Below are 17662 nucleotides of genomic sequence, written 5' to 3'. Positions count from 1 at the left end.
AAATATGGAGAGGTGATGCTGAGAAATTGTAAGGAAAGTGCAAAAATATACAGACATGTAGAAGTGATGAAACGGGAATAGTGGATCAATAGAGAAAAGACTTTATATGATTTATAAACTGCGGGTAATTATTAACATCCAGGGAGAATATACAGTGCTGGCCAAAAGTATTGGCACCCCTGCAATTCTGTCAGATAATACTCTGTTTCTTCCTGAAAATGATTGCAATCACAAATTCTTTGGTGGTATTCTCTTCATTTAATTTGTCTTCAATGAAAAAAACACAAAAAGAATTGTCCTAAAGCCAAATTGAATATAATTCCACACCAAACCTAAAAAAGGGTGTGGACAAAAGTATTGGCACCCTTTGAAAAATCATGTGATGCTTCTCTAATTCGTGTAATTAACAGCACCTGTAACTTACCTGTGGCACCTAACAGGTGTTGGCAATAACTAAATCAAACTTGCAGCCAGTTAACATGGGTTAAAGTTGACTCAACCTCTGTCCTGTGTCCTTGTGTGTACCACATTGAGCATGGAGAAAAGAAAGAAGACCAAAGAACTGTCTCAGGACTTGAGAAACCAAATTGTGAGGAAGCATGAGCAATCTCAAGGCTACAAGTCCATCTCCAAAGACCTGAATGTTCCTGTGTCTTCCGTGCGCAGTGTCATCAAGAAGTTTAAAGCCCATGGCACTGTGGCTGACCTCCCAAGATGTGGACGGAAAAGAAAAATTTATGAGAGATTTCAACGCAAGATTGTGCGGATGGTGGATAAAGAACCTCGACTAACATCCAAACAAGTTCAAGCTGCCCTGCAGTCCGAGGGTACAACAGTGTCAACCCGTACTATCCGTCGACGTCTGAATGAAAAGGGACTGTATGGTAGGATACCCAGGAAGACCCCACTTCTTACCCCAAGACATAAAAAAGCCAGGCTGGAGTTTGCCAAAACTTACCTGAGAAAGCCTAAAACATTTTGGAAGAATGTTCTCTGGTCAGATGAGACAAAAGTAGAGCTTTTTGGGAAAAAGCATCAACATAGAGTGTACAGGGAAAAAAAAGAGGCATTCAAAGAAAAGAACACGGTCCCTACAGTCAAACATGGCGGAGGTTCCCTGATGTTTTGGGGTTGCTTTGCTGCCTCTGGCACTGGACTGCTTGACCGTGTGCATGGCATTATGAAGTCTGAAGACTACCAACAAATTTTGCAGCATAAGGTAGGGCCCAGTGTGAGAAAGCTGGGTCTCCCTCAGAGGTCATGGGTCTTCCAGCAGGACAATGACCCAAAACACACTTCCAAAAGCACTATAAAATGGTTTTAGAGAAAGCACTGGAGACTTCTAAGGTGGCCAGCAGTGAGTCCAGACCTAAACCCCATAGAACACCTGTGGAGAGATCTCAAAATGGCAGTTTGGAGAAGGCACCCTTTTCAAATATCAGGGACCTGGAGCAGTTTGCCAAAGAAGAATGGTCTACAATTCCAGCAGAGCATTGTAAGAAACTCATTGATGGTTACCGGAAGCGGTTGTTCGCAGTTATTTTGGCTAAAGGTTGTGCAACCAAGTATTAGGCTGAGGGTGTCAATACTTTTGTCCGGCCCTTTTTTGGAGTTTTGTGTGACATGATCAATGATTTGATTTTTGCTTCATTCTCTTTTGTGTTTTTTCCTTGCAAGCAAATTAAATGAAGAGAATTATACCAAAGAATTTGTGATTGCAATCATTTTCAGGAAGAAACTGAGTATTATCTGACAGAATTGCAGGGGTGCCAATACTTTTGGCCAGCACTGTATTACACTAGCACTTAATCAGTTATTAATTCTTTCCTATTACACATATACTTCGGTATATTACTAATCTGATAGTCACAATCTAATGCTCTGCACTTTCCTGAGGTTTCCTTGTTTTTACATGATTTTTTGTAATCTTTTAAAAATATTTAAATTTGAGAGTCCTCAGTGGTTTATACCTTTTAATGACTAACTGAAAAGATAGTAACAGGTTGAAAGCTGGCTAACACAGTACAAAAAAATATATATATATATATCGGGCCACCATCTAGTGTGTGTGTGTATGTATGTATATAAATATATATACAGTGCCTACAAGTAGTATTCAACCCCCTGCAGATTTAGCTGGTTGACACATGCGGAATTAACTTGGCATTGTGACATTTGTACTGTAGATCAGCCTGGAAGTGGGAAATGCACTGCAGCAAATTTTTTTTTTATTTTTTTTTTAAAACGTAAAAAGTTAATTCAGAGTGTCATTTATTATTCAACCCCTCAAACCACAAGAATTAAAGTATTAAGAAGTAGTTCAGGCACCAAGAATAATGAGCTTCACATGTGTGGATTAAAGATCTCTTTTGCCAGCCTTTTCTGACTATTTAAGACCCTCCCCAAACTTGTGAACAGCACTCAGACATGGTCAACATGGGAAAGACAAAGGAGCATTCCAAGGCCATCAGAGACAAGATCGTGGAGGGTCACAAGGCTGGCAAGGGGTACAAAACCCTTTCCAAGGAGTTGGGCCTACCTGTCTCCACTGTTGGGAGCATCATCCGTAAGTGGAAGGCTTATGGAACTACTGTTAGCCTTCCACGGCCAGGACAGCCTTTGAAAGTGTCCTCCCGTGCCGAGGCCAGGCTTGTCCGAAGAGTCAAGGCTAACCCAAGGACAACAAGGAAGGAGCTCCGGGAAGATCTCATGGCAGTGGGGACATTGGTTTCAGTCAACACCATAAGTAACGTACTCCACCGCAATGGTCTCCGTTCCAGACGAGCCTGTATGGTACCTTTACTTTCAAAGCGTCATGTCAAGGCTCGTCTACAGTTTGCTCATGATCACTTGGAGGACTCTGAGACAGACTGGTTCAAGGTTCTATGGTCTGATGAGACCAAGATCGAGATCTTTGGTGCCAACCACACACGTGACGTTTGGAGACTGGATGGCACTGCATACGACCTCAAGAATACCATCCCTACAGTCAAGCATGGTGGTGGCAGCATCATGCTGTGGGGCTGTTTCTCAGCCAAGGGGCCTGGCCATCTGGTCCGCATCCATGGGAAGATGGATAGCACGGCCTACCTGGAGATTTTGGCCAAGAACCTCCGCTCCTCCATCAAGGATCTTAAGATGGGTCGTAATTTCATCTTCCAACAAGACAACGACCCAAAGCACACAGCCAAGAAAACCAAGGCCTGGTTCAATAGGGAAAAAGTCAAGGTGTTAGAGTGGCCTAGTCAGTCTCCTGACCTTAACCCAATTGAAAACTTGTGGAAGGAGCTCAAGAATAAAGTCCACATGAGACACCCAAAGAACCTAGATAACTTGGAGAAGATCTGCATGGAGGAGTGGGCCAAGATAACTCCACAGACCTGTGCCGGCCTGATCAGGTCTTATAAAAGACGATTATTAGCTGTAATTGCAAACAATGAATGGTTATTCCACAAAATATTAAACATAGGGGTTTTATAATAATTGACCCACACTTTTATGTTTAAAATTTAATAAAATTCAACTGAGCAACATAACGTTTTGGTTTGTAAGATTTATGCTTCTGTTCATAAAATCTACTCTCGTTTGCAGTTTGAAGGCTCTAACTTATTTGCATCTTATCAAACCAGCTAAATCTGCAGGGGGTTGAATACTACTTGTAGGCACTGTATATATATATATATATATATATATATATATATATATATATATATATATATACAGTACAGACCAAAAGTTTGGACACACCTTCTCATTTAAAGATTTTTCTGTATTTTCATGACTATGAAAATTGTACACTCACACTGAAGGCATCAAAACTATGAGTTAACACATGTGGAATTATATACTTAACAAAAAAGTGTGAAACAATTGAAAATATGTCTTATATTCTAGGTTCTTCAAAGTAGCCACCTTTTGCTTTGATGACTGCTTTGCACACTCTTGGCATTCTCTTGATGAGATTCAAGAAGTAGTCACCAGAAATGGTCTTCACTTCACAGGTGTGCCCTGTCAGGTTTAATAAGTGGGATTTCTTGCCTTATAAATGGAGTTGGGACCATCAGTTGTGTTGTGCAGACATCAGGTGGATACACAGCTGATAGTCCTACTGAATAGACTGTTAGAATTTGTATTATGGCAAGAAAAAAGCAGCTAAGTAAAGAAAAACGAGTGGCCATCATTACTTTAAGAAATGAAGGTCAGTCAGTCCGAAAAATTGGGCAAACCTTGAATGTGTACCCAAGTGCAGTTGCAAAAACCATCAAGCGCTACAAAGAAACTGGCTCACATGAGGACCGCCCCAGGAAAGGAAGACCAAGAGTCACCTCTGCTTCTGAGGATAAGTTTATCCGAGTCACCAGCCTCAGAAATCGCAGGTTAACAGCAGCTCAGATTAGAGACCAGGTCAATGCCACACAGAGTTCTAGCAGCAGACACATCTCTACAACAACTCTTAAAAGGAGACTTTATGCAGCAGGCCTTCATGGTAAAATAGCTGCTAGGAAACCACTGCTAAGGACAGGCAACAAGCAGAAGAGACTTGTTTGGGCTAAAGTACACAAGGAATGGACATTAGACCAGTGGAAATCTGTGCTTTGGTCTGATGAGTCCAAATTTGAGATCTTTGGTTCCAACCACCGTGTCTTTGTGCGACGCAGAAAAGGTGAGCGGATGGACTCTACATGCCTGGTTCCCACCGTGAAGCGTGGAGGAAGAGGTGTGATGGTGTGGGGGTGCTTTGCTGGTGACACTGTTGGGGATTTATTCAAAATTGAAGGCATAATGAACCAGCATGGCTACCACAGCATCTTGCAGCGGCATGCTATTCCATCCGGTTTGCGTTTAGTTGGACCATCATTTATTTTTCATCAGGACAATGACCCCAAACACACCTCCAGGCTGTGTAAGAGCAATTTGACCAAGAAGGAGAGTGATGAGGTGCTACGCCAAATGACCTGGCCTCCACAGTCACCAGACCTGAACCCAATCGAGATGGTTTGGGTTGAGCTGGACCGCAGAGTGAAGGCAAAAGGGCCAACAAGTGCTAAGCATCTCTGGGAACTCCTTCAAGATTGTTGGAAGACCATTTCCAGTGACTACCTCTTGAAGCACATCAAGAGTGTGCAAAGCAGTCATCAAAGCAAAAGGTGTCTACTTTGAAGAACCTAGAATATAAGACATATTTTCAATTGTTTCACACTTTTTTGTTAAGTATATAATTCCACATGTGTTAATTCATAGTTTTGATGCCTTCAGTGTGAATGTACAATTTTCAAAGTCATGAAAATACAGAAAAATCTTTAAATGAGAAGGTGTGTCTAAACTTTTGGTCTGTACTGTATATACAGTATATAATATATATTTTATACTAGATGGTGGCCCGATTCTAACTCATCGGGTATTCTAGAATATGTATGCGGCCTACCGGGCGCGACTAATCAGCGAAGCAGTATTTAAATGGGTTGTGCACTACTTTAAATTAACCCCCCAATGTATCCCCCCGGGGCCCCTAATGAATTTTGTAATTACGTCATGTTGTCAATACTGCTTGTGACAACATCGCTGACCACGCACAGCCAGGACGTAATTCCCACGGCTGCAGCCAGCTCTTGCTTTCGCTTACATCACGACTATTTGCGGCTGCAGCCAGGGGTCTCCTGTTCCACGTACCACAGTGAATGACGGGCTGTGGGCGGGGTTATCCCCCATCGTGTCACACCCAGCATCCACCGCGCGCTCTGTCAATGAATGCGCGTGCGGTGGATGCCGGGTGTGACGGGATGGGGGATAACCCCGCCCACAGTCCATCACTCACCGTGGAAAGCGAAACAGGAGACCCCTTGGCTGCAGCTGCAAATAGTCGCGACCAATCAGCGAACCGTGTTAGTGAGGACCGGGTAGCGGCGCTGCCTGTTCGGGTACTTCCGCTGCGAGCAGCCGGGAGATGACTGGCTAGCACCCGGCTGCATCGCCGCTGACCTCCATGCGGCTACCGTCGGGAGATCAGCGGCTAGGACCGCTGATTTCCCGACGGCAAGTGTGAAGGGAGGACCGGGGAGCAAGGCCGCCGGTCGGTGTACTTCTGTTGCGAGCAGCCGGGAGATGACCGGCTAGCACCGGTCATCTCCCGGCTGCGTCGCCGCTGATCTCCCGACAGTGGCCTGCGTGTTTCAAATCCGGCGCCAATTCGCGGCCGGGCTGCGCCAGTCGCTGATTTGTCGCGGCCGCGACCATTCAGAGAAGCGGTGTTTTAAATTTCGTGCCAATCAGTAGAGCACTGTTTAAATTTGGCGGCAATATTGCTGATTGGTCGCGACCAATCAGTGAACCGTGTTAGTGTGGACCGGGGAGAGGCGCTGCCTGTGCGGGTACTTCCGCTGCTAGCGCCGGTCATCTCCCGGCTGCATCGCCACTGACCTCCATGCGGCTACCGTCGGGAGCTCAGCGGCTAGGGTCTCTGATCTTCTGACGGCAAGTGTGAAGGGAGGACCGGGGAGCGGCGCTGCCTAGGCCGCCAGTCGGGGTACTTCTGCTGCGAGCAGCCGGGAGATGACCCGCTAGTGCCGGTCATCTCCCGGCTGCATCGCCGCTGACCTTCGTGCGGCAGATGAGCCGCTAACTGCCGCCATCTTGTTCTGAAATCCCGCATCACTGATTGGCCGCTGCCGGACCAATCAGCGACGCGGGATTTCCTGGACGGACAGACAGACGGGATAAGCCGATTATATAGTAGATATTTATTTTTCCCTGTATTGTAATTTAATAAAATTAGAATTTCATTGTAATCCTAGAGCTTTTCTTTGTGATATTTTATGTCCCAGACTTATGAACTTGTCATTTCATTGTAGCCCAGCGCTAATCAACACTGGGAAATCCTGGCAGCGGCACCGACTGACCGGACAAACCCTTCACAGCAGAGACGAGCCGACTCCATCTAGAAACCACGGACGATTCTCATCCCTATTGTTCTTCAGTCCATGTGTCGTCATTATGTCCGGATTTATCAGCAATGTACAAAAGGTAATAGGGTAAAGAATGTATATAGGGTCAGTATGTATATATTCTGTACTGTATGTATATAGGGTCAGTATGTATATATTTTGTACTGTATGTATATAGGGTCAGTATGTATATATTCTGTACTGTATGTGTATAGGGTCAGTATGTATATATTCTGTACTGTATGTATATAGGGTCAGTATGTATATATTCTGTACTGTATGTATATAGGATCAGTATGTACTGTATATAGTCTGTACTGTATGTGTATAGGGTCAGTATGTATATATTCTGTACTGTATGTGTATAGGATCAGTATGTATATATTCTGTACTGTATGTGTATAGCGTCAGTATGTATATATTCTGTACTGTATGTGTATAGGGTCAGTATGTATACATTCTGTACTGTATGTATATAGGGTCAGTATGTATATATTCTGTACTGTATAGGATCAGTATGTATATATTCTGTACTGTATGTGTATAGTGTCAGTATGTATATATTCTGTACTGTATGTGTATAGGGTCAGTATCAGTATGTATACATTCTGTACTGTATGTATATAGGGTCAGTATGTATATATTCTGTACTGTATAGGATCAGTATGTATATATTCTGTACTGTATGTATATAGGGTCAGTGTGTATATATTCTGTACTGTATATATATATATATATATATATATATAGGGTCAGTATGTATATATTCTGTACTGTATGTGTATAGGGTCAGTATGTATATATTCTGTACTGTATGTGTATAGGGTCAGTATGTATATATTCTGTACTGTATATAGGGTCAATATGTATATATTCTGTACTGTATGTATATAGGGTCAGTATGTATACTATACTGTATGTGTATGGGGTCAGTATGTATATATTCTGTACTGTATGTGTATAGGGTTAGTATGTATATATTCTGTACTGTATGTGTATAGGGTCAGTATGTATATATTCTGTACTGTATGTGTATAGGGTCAGTATGTATATATTCTGTACTGTATGTGTATAGGGTTAGTATGTATATATTCTGTACTGTATGTGTATAGGGTCAGTATGTATATATTCTGTACTGTATGTATATAGGGTCAGTATGCATATATTCTGTACTGTATGTATATAGGGTCAGTATGTATATATTCTGTACTGTATAGGGTCAGTATGTATATATTCTGTACTGTATGTGTATAGGGTCAGTATGTATACATTCTGTACTGTATGTATATAGGGTCAGTATGTATATATTCTGTACTGTATAGGATCAGTATGTATATATTCTGTACTGTATGTATATAGGGTCAGTATGTATATATTCTGTACTGTATGTATATAGGGTCAGTATGTATATATTATGTACTGTATGTGTATAGGGTCAGTATGTATATATTCTGTACTGTATGTGTATAGGGTCAGTATGTATATATTCTGTACTGTATATATATAGGGTCAGTATGTATATATTCTGTACTGTATGTATATAGGGTCAGTATGTATACTATACTGTATGTGTATAGGGTCAGTATGTATATATTCTGTACTGTATGTGTATAGGGTTAGTATGTATATATTCTGTACTGTATGTGTATAGGGTCAGTATGTATATATTCTGTACTGTATGTGTATAGGGTTAGTATGTATATATTCTGTACTGTATGTGTATAGGGTCAGTATGTATATATTCTGTACTGTATGTATATAGGGTCAGTATGTATATATTCTGTACTGTATGTACATTTATAGAGATAAGTACACGCGCGGCGGCTCCGCTCCGTACACCTCTCACACACAAGGCTCCGCTCCGTACACTTCGCACACGCGCGGCTCCGCTCCGTACACTTCGCACACGCGCGGCTCCGCTCCGTACACCTCGCACACGCGCGGCTCCGCTCCGTACGCCTCGCACACGCGCGGCTCCGCTCCGTACGCCTCGTACACGCGCGGCTCCGCTCCGTACGCCTCGTACACGCGCGGCTCCGCTCCGTAAGCCTCGTACACGCGCGGCTCCGCTCCGTAAGCCTCGTACACGCGCGGCTCCGCTCCGTACGCCTCGCACACGCGCGGCTCCGCTCCGTACGCCTCGTACACGCGCGGCTCCGCTTCGTACACCTCGTACACGCGCGGCTCTGCTTCGTACACACGCGGCTCCGTTCCGTACACCTCGTACACGCGCGGCTCCGCTCCATACACCTCGTACACGCGCGGCTCCGCTCCGTACACCTCGTACACGCGCGGCTCTGCTCCGTACACCTCGTACACACGGCTCTGCTCCGTACACCTCGTACACACGCGGCTCCGCACCGTACACCTCGTACACACGCGGCTCCGCTCCGTACACCTCGTACACACACGGCTCTGCTCCGTACACCTCGTACACACGCGGCTCCGCCCCGTACACCTCGTACACACGCGGCTCCGCTCCGTACACCTCGTACACACGCGGCTCTGCTCCATACACCTCGTACACACGGCTCTGCTCCGTACACCTCGTACACACGCGGCTCTGCTCCGTACACCTCGTACACTCGCGGCTCCGCTCCGTACACCTCGTACACACGCGGCTCTGCTACATCCACACTGTAAACCCCTCCTGACCCCACACATAAACTTCAGCTCATCCAGCACCATGACAACCAGCACAGCAGAGTCCTGCATCCACTGAGGCCCCTGATCATGTGACCCCTGACTCCTCCCCTCCTGTGACCTCATCACAGCTCCTGTGCGCACAGAGCAGCCATATATGTGGTGGCGGCTCTGCAGGTGGAGGTATGTGGAGACCCCATTACTGGGCGCAGGGGGCATTAACCCCTTCAGCACGGAGACTCTTTTGGGGTCTTGTGTTGCCCCTTTATAAGAATCATAAGGTTTTTGTTCTGTTTCCTGTAATAGATACATACGACCCAACTATGGAGACAGGAAGGGAGGAAACGTATTGTTCTCATAGTACAGGACCCCTTTACTGACCCACACAGTGTAATGCCCCCATTATACCCCTTATGCAGGATGTATGATGCCCCCACAGTGTAATGCCCCCATTATGCCCCTTATGCAGGATGTATGATGCCCCCACAGTGTAATGCCCCTTATGCAGGATGTATTATGCCCCCACAGTGTAATGCCCCCATTATACCCCTTATGCAGGATGTATTATGCCCCCACAGTGTAATGCCCCCATTATGCCCCTTATGCAGGATGTATGATGCCCCCACAGTGTAATGCCCCCATTATGCCCCTTATGCAGGATGTATTATGCCCCCACAGTGTAATGCCCCCATTATACCCCTTATGCAGGATGTATGATGCCCCCCACACAGTGTAATGCCCCCATTATGCCCCTTATGCAGTATGTATGATGCCCCCCACACAGTGTAATGCCCCCATTATGCCCCTTATACAGTATGTATGATGCCCCCCACACAGTGTAATGCCCCCATTATGCCCCTTATGCAGGATGTATGATGCCCCCACACAGTGTAATGCCCCCATGATGCCTCTTATGCAGGATGTATGATGCCCCCCACACAGTGTAATGCCCCCATTATGCCCCTTATACAGTATGTATGATGCCCCCCACACAGTGTAATGCCCCTTATGCATGATGTATGATGACCCCACACAGTGTAATGCCCCCATGATCCCTCTTATGCAGGATGTATGATGCCCCCACAGTGTAATGCCCCCATTATGCCCCTTATGCAGTATGTATGATGCCCCCACACAGTGTAATGCCCCCATTATGCCCCTTATGCAGTATGTATGATGCCCCCCACACAGTGTAATGCCCCCATTATGCCACTTATGCATGATGTATGATGCCCCCACACAGTGTAATGCCCCCATTATGCCCCTTATGCAGTATGTATGATGCCCCCACACAGTGTAATGCCCCCATGATGCCTCTTATGCAGGATGTATGATGCCCCACACACAGTGTAATGCCCCCATTACACCCCTTATGCAGTATGTATGATGCCCCACACAGTGTAATGCCTCCATTATGCCTCCTATGCAGGATGTATGATGCCCCCCACACAGTGTAATGCCCCCATTATGCCCCTTATACAGTATGTATGATGCCCCCCACACAGTGTAATGCCCCTTATGCATGATGTATGATGCCCCCACACAGTGTAATGCCCCCATTATGCCTCTTATGCAGTATGTATTATGCCCCCACACAGTGTAATGCCCCCATTATGCCCCTTATGCAGGATGTATGATGCCCCCCCACACAGGGTTTCGCCCCCATTATGCAGTGTGATGATGCCCCCCCCACACAGTGTAATGCCCCCATTATGCCCCTTATGCAGTATGTATGATGCCCCCCACACAGTGTAATGCCCCCATTATGCCCCTTATGCAGTATGTATGATGCCCCCACACAGTGTAATGCCCCCATTATGCCCCTTATGCAGGATGTATGATGCCCCCCCACACAGTGTAATGTCCCCATTATCCACCTTATGCAGGATGTATGATGCCCCCACGCAGTGTAATGCCCCCATTATGCCCTTTATGCAGGATGCATGATGCCCCCACACAGTGTAATGCCCCCATTATGCCCCTTATGCAGTGTGTATGATGCCCCCACACAGTTTAATGCCCCCATTATGCCCCTTATGCAGTGTGTATGACCCCCCCCCCCCACAGTATAATGTTCCCCCAGTACCGCCTGAGGTCCTGCAGTTGGAATAATCCCTCTGGAGAATGTTTTTTCCTTTCCCTGCTCCCCTCCATATATACCCTCGAGCATGTATACAGGCATGTAGGGGAGCAGGCCTTACTAGATATCGAGGCTTTGTACAGTAATATACCGCATGAGGATGGTATCAGAGGAGTAAGACGTTTCTTGAATTGAGATCAATAGAGTGTAGCAGACATAATGACTTCATGGAGGATCTTCTAAAATTCACTCTTACTCATAACTTCTTTCTTTTTGATAGGAAGTATTTCCACCAGCTCAGGGGTACTGCGATGGGTAGCCTCTGTGCCCCCTTATATGCTAACTTATCCCTGGACTGGTGGGAGGAATCCTCAATATTCAGGGATGGCATCCATATATTGGGGTATGGTACAAATATATTGACTGCATTTTTATCACCTGGTCAGGGACGAGTGAACAATCTTTTTAATTTGTCGGGGAACTCAACATCAATAGAGTGGGCCTTAGATTTACATCTGAATTTATTATAATAATAATTTTTATAGCGACAACATATTCCACAGCACTTTACAATTTTAAGGGTGACTTATATTGACAATACAGACTTTACAGAATAAGCATAACTCAGATATTAAAAGGAGTGAGGGCCCTGCTCGCAAGCTTACAGTCTATAAGGAAATAGGGGAGACACAAAAGGTAAAATGTACGTATATTGTATAATACAGCCTTAATATACTAAATAGAGTAAGTATATAACACCACATGAACTGGTCGCCAGCCAGTATGTGTACAGTACAGACAGAGGCTATTCAGTGCATGGATGGTATGAGCATGATTTTGAAGAAAATTTTAATATGGGCCAAACTGGGACAGTTAGATAAGTGTGTTGAGGTGATAGGCCAGTATAAAGAAATGTTTTTTTAGGGCACGCTTTAAACTGTGGGTATTGGGAATTAATCAAATTGTCCTGGGTAGTGCATTCCAAAGAATTGGAGCAGCATGCGAGAAATCTTGGAGACGGGAGTGGGAGAATCGGATTATGGAGGATTTTAGTTTTAAGTCATTAGCAGAACGGAGGGCACTGGTAGGGTGGTAGACTGAGACGAGGGAGGTGATGTAGGGCGGTGCTGAATCATCAAGAGTTTTGTGGGTAAGAGCGATAAGTTTATATTGAACTCTGTATTGGATGGGCAATCAGTGCAATGACTGGCACAGGGAAGAGACATCGTTGTATCGGTTGGTGAGGAATATGACCCTGACTCCTGCGTTCAGGACGGATTGGAGAGGGGAAAGTTTATAAAGGGGGAGATCGATAAGTAAAGAGTTGCAATAGTCCAGACGAGAATGAATAAGAGCTACATAAGAGTTTTTACAGAGTCAAAGGTAAGAAAATTTCTGATTCTAGAGATGTTTTTAAGGTGTAGATGACACGAGCGAGCGAGTGATTTGATGTGAGGAGTGAAGGAAAGATCTGAATCAAGCTTGACCCCAAGACAGCCGGCATGTTGCTGGCGAGTAATGATGGAGTCACAAACAGAAATGGCAATATCAGGCATAGATAGGTTAGTGGAGGGAGGAAATAGGAGTAGTTTAGTTTTTGACAGATTAAATTTTAGATAGAGGGAGGACATAGTGTTAGAGACAGCGGAAAGACAATCACTGGTATTTTGTAATAATGCAGGGGTGATGTCCGGAGAAGAGGTGTATAATTGGGTGTCATCAGCATAGAGATGGTACTAAAAACCGAATCTGCTGATTGTTTGTCCAATAGGAGCGATATATAAGTAGAAAAGAAGGGCTTCTAGGACTGATCCTTGAGGAACCCCGCCAATAAGGGGGAGGGGAGAAGAAGAGGAGCCAGCAAAAGACACAGTGAAGGAGCGGTCAGAGAGGTAGATCCACAGTGTCGAATGCTGCAGAGATCCAGGAGAATCAGCAGGGAGTAGTGACCATTAGATTTGGCTGTTAGTAGATCATTAGAAACTTTAGTGAGTTCAGTTTCAGTAGAATGTAAAGAGCGGAAACCAGATTGTAAAGGGTCAAGAAGGGAGTTATCTGAGAGATAGCGTATTATACAAGAGTGGACCAGTCGTTCCAGGAGTTTAGATATAAAGGGAAGATTGGAAACAGGTCTGTAGTTAGCAGCACAGTTCTGGTCGAGGGATGTTTTTTTAAGTAATGGATGTATGCTGGAGTGTTTAAAAAAGGAGGGAAAAATACAAGATGAGAGGTAGAGGTTGAATATTTTAGTTAGGTGAGTGGTGACAGCTGGAGAAAGGGACTGAAGGAGATGTGAAGGAACAGGGTCACTGGTGCAGGTGGTAGAGCGAGAGGAAGTAAGGAGCCTTGTCACTTCATCTTCCGTGACTGGTTCGAAGTCAGAAAATGATCAAGATACAATGTGGGAGGGAGGAGCATGCATTACATTTGGGGATTGAGAGAAAATTTCCTGTCGGATATGGTCAATTTTTTCTTTGAAATAATTGTCCAGATCGTCAGTGCTGAGGTTTTTGGTTGGGGCCTGTGCTGTTTGATTAAGGAGAGAATGAAAAGTGTCAAACAGGTGTTTAGGATTATTGGGCCATGAGATGATGAGGTTGTTAGGCTGTGTGCACACAATGCTTTTTTCATGCGTTTCCGCAGCGGAAACGCATCAAAAACGCATGGTAATCCGCACCCCATGGTCCCCAATGGCATTCCGCAATGTCAATGCACATGCTGCGGATTTTTCCGCAACGTTTCTGCAGCGCTCATAAATCCACAGCATGTTCATTAATTTTGCGGAAGCCATGCCATTGACTTGCATTGAGACGCATAGAATCCGTGTCTGTACATTTGTACAAGCGGATAATATGCGTTTCAATGTGCGGATGGTACCCAGTTCTGGAGGAGAGAAGACTCTCATCCAGACCTGGGTACCATTGTACCTGTAAAAAAAAGAATAAAATAAAAAATAAAGTTTATATTCACCTGTCCGGCGGCCCCTGCAGCGCTTCTCCTTCCAGGACCTGAGATGACGTCGCAGTCATGTGACCGCAGGCTGTCTCGCGAGATGCTGGCAAGCCAGGAAGGAACCAGGAAGGAGCGCGACAGCACACACGGCGGCATCGGAGGTAAGTATAGCTTTATTTTTTTATTTTTACGGTCACACTGTATAAATCCATGCCGTTTGCATGGATTTATACAGTGTGACCTAGTTGTCAAGCACTTTCCAAGTGATGCTATCGCCTGGAAAGTGCTTGTCAGTCCGCATGCGGAAACACATGCGTTAACGCATGTGAATCCGCATGTATTCCGCAGGAAAAACGCATGCACAATCTGCATGCGTTTTTTCCGCCAGGGAGATGCATAAATGCTGCAGAAATTTTCTGCTTCATTTCTGCATCGTGGGCACATAGCCTCAAAGTAGGTTTGTTTGGAGAGGTGAAGGGCGGAGTTATAGGTTTTAAGCATAAATTTATAATGGAGGAAATCTTCAGCCAGATTAGATTTTGTCCACAGCCGTTCGGCACACCTGGAGCCCCGCTGGAGAAAATGTGTTTGCAGCGTGTTCCAAGGTTGTCGCCGTCTGTGCCGAGTTGTTCTCTGTGTAGAAGGTGCGCCTTCATCCAGGGCACATTGCAATGTTTCGTTATAATTCTTCAGTGCAGAGTCAGGGCATGAGAGGGTGGAGATTGGGGCCAATGATGATTGCAACGTTTTCATAAATTTCTGGGTGTTAATGCCATGTATATTTCTATAAGTGTGGAAAGTGGGGGTGTCTTGAGCAGGGTGACAGTTCTTGACAGAGAATGAAAGAAGGTTGTGATCAGAGAGTGGAAGAGGAGAGTTAGTAAAGTCATGTATTGAACAGAGCCGGGTGAAGATCAGGTCAAAGAGTATTTCCATCTTCATGTGTAGGAGAATTAGTAAGCTGTGAAAGGCCGAAGGAGGAAGTTAGCGATAAAAGATGAGCGGCAGATGGGAAGAGGGAATCGCCTATTGGGATGTTAAAATCTCCCATGATGAGGGTGGGGATGTCATAGGATAGAAATTTTGGAAGCCAAGTGGCAAAGTGATCCACAAACTGAAGGGAGTGGCCCGGAGGGCGATACACAGCTGCCACTCGCAGGGAGAAGGGCCAGTAGAGTCTGACTGTGTGGGCCTCAAAAGAAGGGATGAAAAATGAGGGTACTGAGGATATAACCTGAAAAGTACATTTTATTTAAAGGAGCAGACCAACACCAATTATTACCAGTTGCCTTTCCTGCATGTACTGATCAAGAAGGATTGTAACGGGACCCTAGGGACACTCATCTACCAGAAACCTTCAAGCACTAATAAACTACTGAAGTGGGATAACCACCACCCCCATCCCCATAAAAAGAGGAAAATCCAAGGGACAATTTTTATGGTTGAGAAGGTACTGCTCGACTGTCACAGATTTTAATATACAGGCAATAGACCTGAACACCAGATTAAGGGATGAAGGGTACTCGTGGTACATTTTGGATTCCGCATCATCGTTTGCAGAAAAATGGTCTTATCCATCAGCTTATCTTTTCCTCATTCAGGTCTCTACAATACCGGATCCTCTCAGTGAAGATCGTCTATATAAGAAAATTTTCCTGATTTATCCAGGAAAATGATGGACAAGATGGTGGAGGGGATATTACACCTCACCCTAGAGATCCTCTTCCGGCTTACTGGAGAGGTGAGCGATTCTGATGACGTCACATTACAGCATTCTTGGAAATAACAGATGGACAGAACTAGAGAGGTGAGGACTCTGGAAATGTCTGTAGTGAGATTTATTAATGTGACTCTCCATAACCAGAGATTAATCACGGGGCCTCCACCTCACCCCCTAATACATGAGGACATCAATGACCAGAAGATCCTAGAACTCGCCTACAAGATAATTGAGCTGCTGACTGGAGAGGTGACACTGCTGGGAATGCTGGGACATTATACAGTAACGCTGTGAAGGGATCGGGGGGATGACGGTATCATTGTATGTGTCAGGTTCCTATAAGATGTCAGGATGTCGCCGTCTATTTCTCCATGGAGGAGTGGGAGTATTTAGAAGGACACAAAGATCTGTACAAGGACGTCATGATGGAGGTTCCCCAGCCCCTCACATCACCAGGTAATAGACAGGACTAAATACACACGGCCTATAATTATCTGTATGTAAAGAATGAATTCAGTCCCTGTATGTGTTTCCTCCAGATCTATCCAGTAAGAGGACAACACCAGAGAGATGTCCCCGTCGTCTTCTTCCACAGGACTGTAAACAAGAAAATCCAAATGTTCCTCAGGTAGATAGAGAGAAGGTGTCATGAGATCTCCCCTATGATGTGTAGACGGCTGTAAATGTCATGTCTTCAGTTCTGTTTTATCCATCATTATTATGTTTTATATTTGTGTAATGAGAATGGTGGAGATGGCAGGATTAGAGCTGATCATAGATGTGACTTCTCCATCTGTCAGTGACTTTTACAATATTTGTTTCAGGGTGAAGATCTGACCCATATTAATACTACAGAGACATATGTGAGGGGTGATGAGCGGTGTAAAGAGGAGATTCCTACATATGACTACACAGGTGAGCAGTAACCACTGAATACAGAGAAGTCCCTGTCTGTGGCTGCTTTATCAGTGGTGTAGTCGTATCACAATCGTGTGATCACCATTTTGCCGCTAGACTCCAACATTCTCCTCCGTTCGAAAATATTCAAATTACTTTGTGTAATTGTGAAAGACCTTTTCTATAGAACTTACAACCTGAAGGATCCACCTACCCCCTGGGATTAGGAGACGCTGACCGTTACCTGCCCAGGTCTGTAAACTATAAAGCCAAATGACAGCGTACGTAGAATGTGCTGACAAATTAAAAAATCACTTGAAGAAAAATATGATGGGCCTGTAAGAGAAAGCGGAGGGTAATGATGCTGTTGGCTTCCTAGATCCCTGATATCTTATTAGATGAATCTACCTTCTCTCCCTTCTGTGCTGC

The 17662-nt window shown here is 44.9% G+C and overlaps 1 protein-coding gene across 5 annotated transcripts in view; it reads left to right on the top strand.

Annotated features, from left to right (window-relative positions):
- Nucleotides 1-17662, top strand: part of LOC141176130 (uncharacterized) — a 1089564-nt gene that overhangs the window by 1067271 nt on the left and 4631 nt on the right. The window contains exons 1-6 of one of the 5 annotated variants that reach the window (XM_073660126.1): nucleotides 6853-7020; nucleotides 16218-16357; nucleotides 16481-16585; nucleotides 16669-16792; nucleotides 16876-16964; nucleotides 17161-17251. In XM_073660126.1, the coding sequence (XP_073516227.1) occupies nucleotides 16289-16357; nucleotides 16481-16585; nucleotides 16669-16792; nucleotides 16876-16964; nucleotides 17161-17251 (478 nt within the window). In that variant the 5' untranslated portion in view covers nucleotides 6853-7020; nucleotides 16218-16288. Of the gene's footprint in view, nucleotides 1-6852; nucleotides 7021-9674; nucleotides 9768-16217; nucleotides 16586-16668; nucleotides 16793-16875; nucleotides 16965-17160; nucleotides 17252-17662 lie in introns of those variants that run through there. The other 4 variants (XM_073660124.1, XM_073660125.1, XM_073660127.1 and 1 more) reach the window with 4 other exon arrangements.

This window comes from Phyllobates terribilis, unplaced genomic scaffold (assembly GCF_046119375.1).
Source record: "Phyllobates terribilis strain yellow unplaced genomic scaffold, ASM4611937v1 Scaffold_17__1_contigs__length_24005725, whole genome shotgun sequence".
In the NCBI taxonomy this organism is placed as follows: domain Eukaryota; kingdom Metazoa; phylum Chordata; class Amphibia; order Anura; family Dendrobatidae; genus Phyllobates; species Phyllobates terribilis.
Note: the sequence above shows the minus strand (reverse complement) of the source record. Positions and strands in the feature narration are given on the sequence as shown.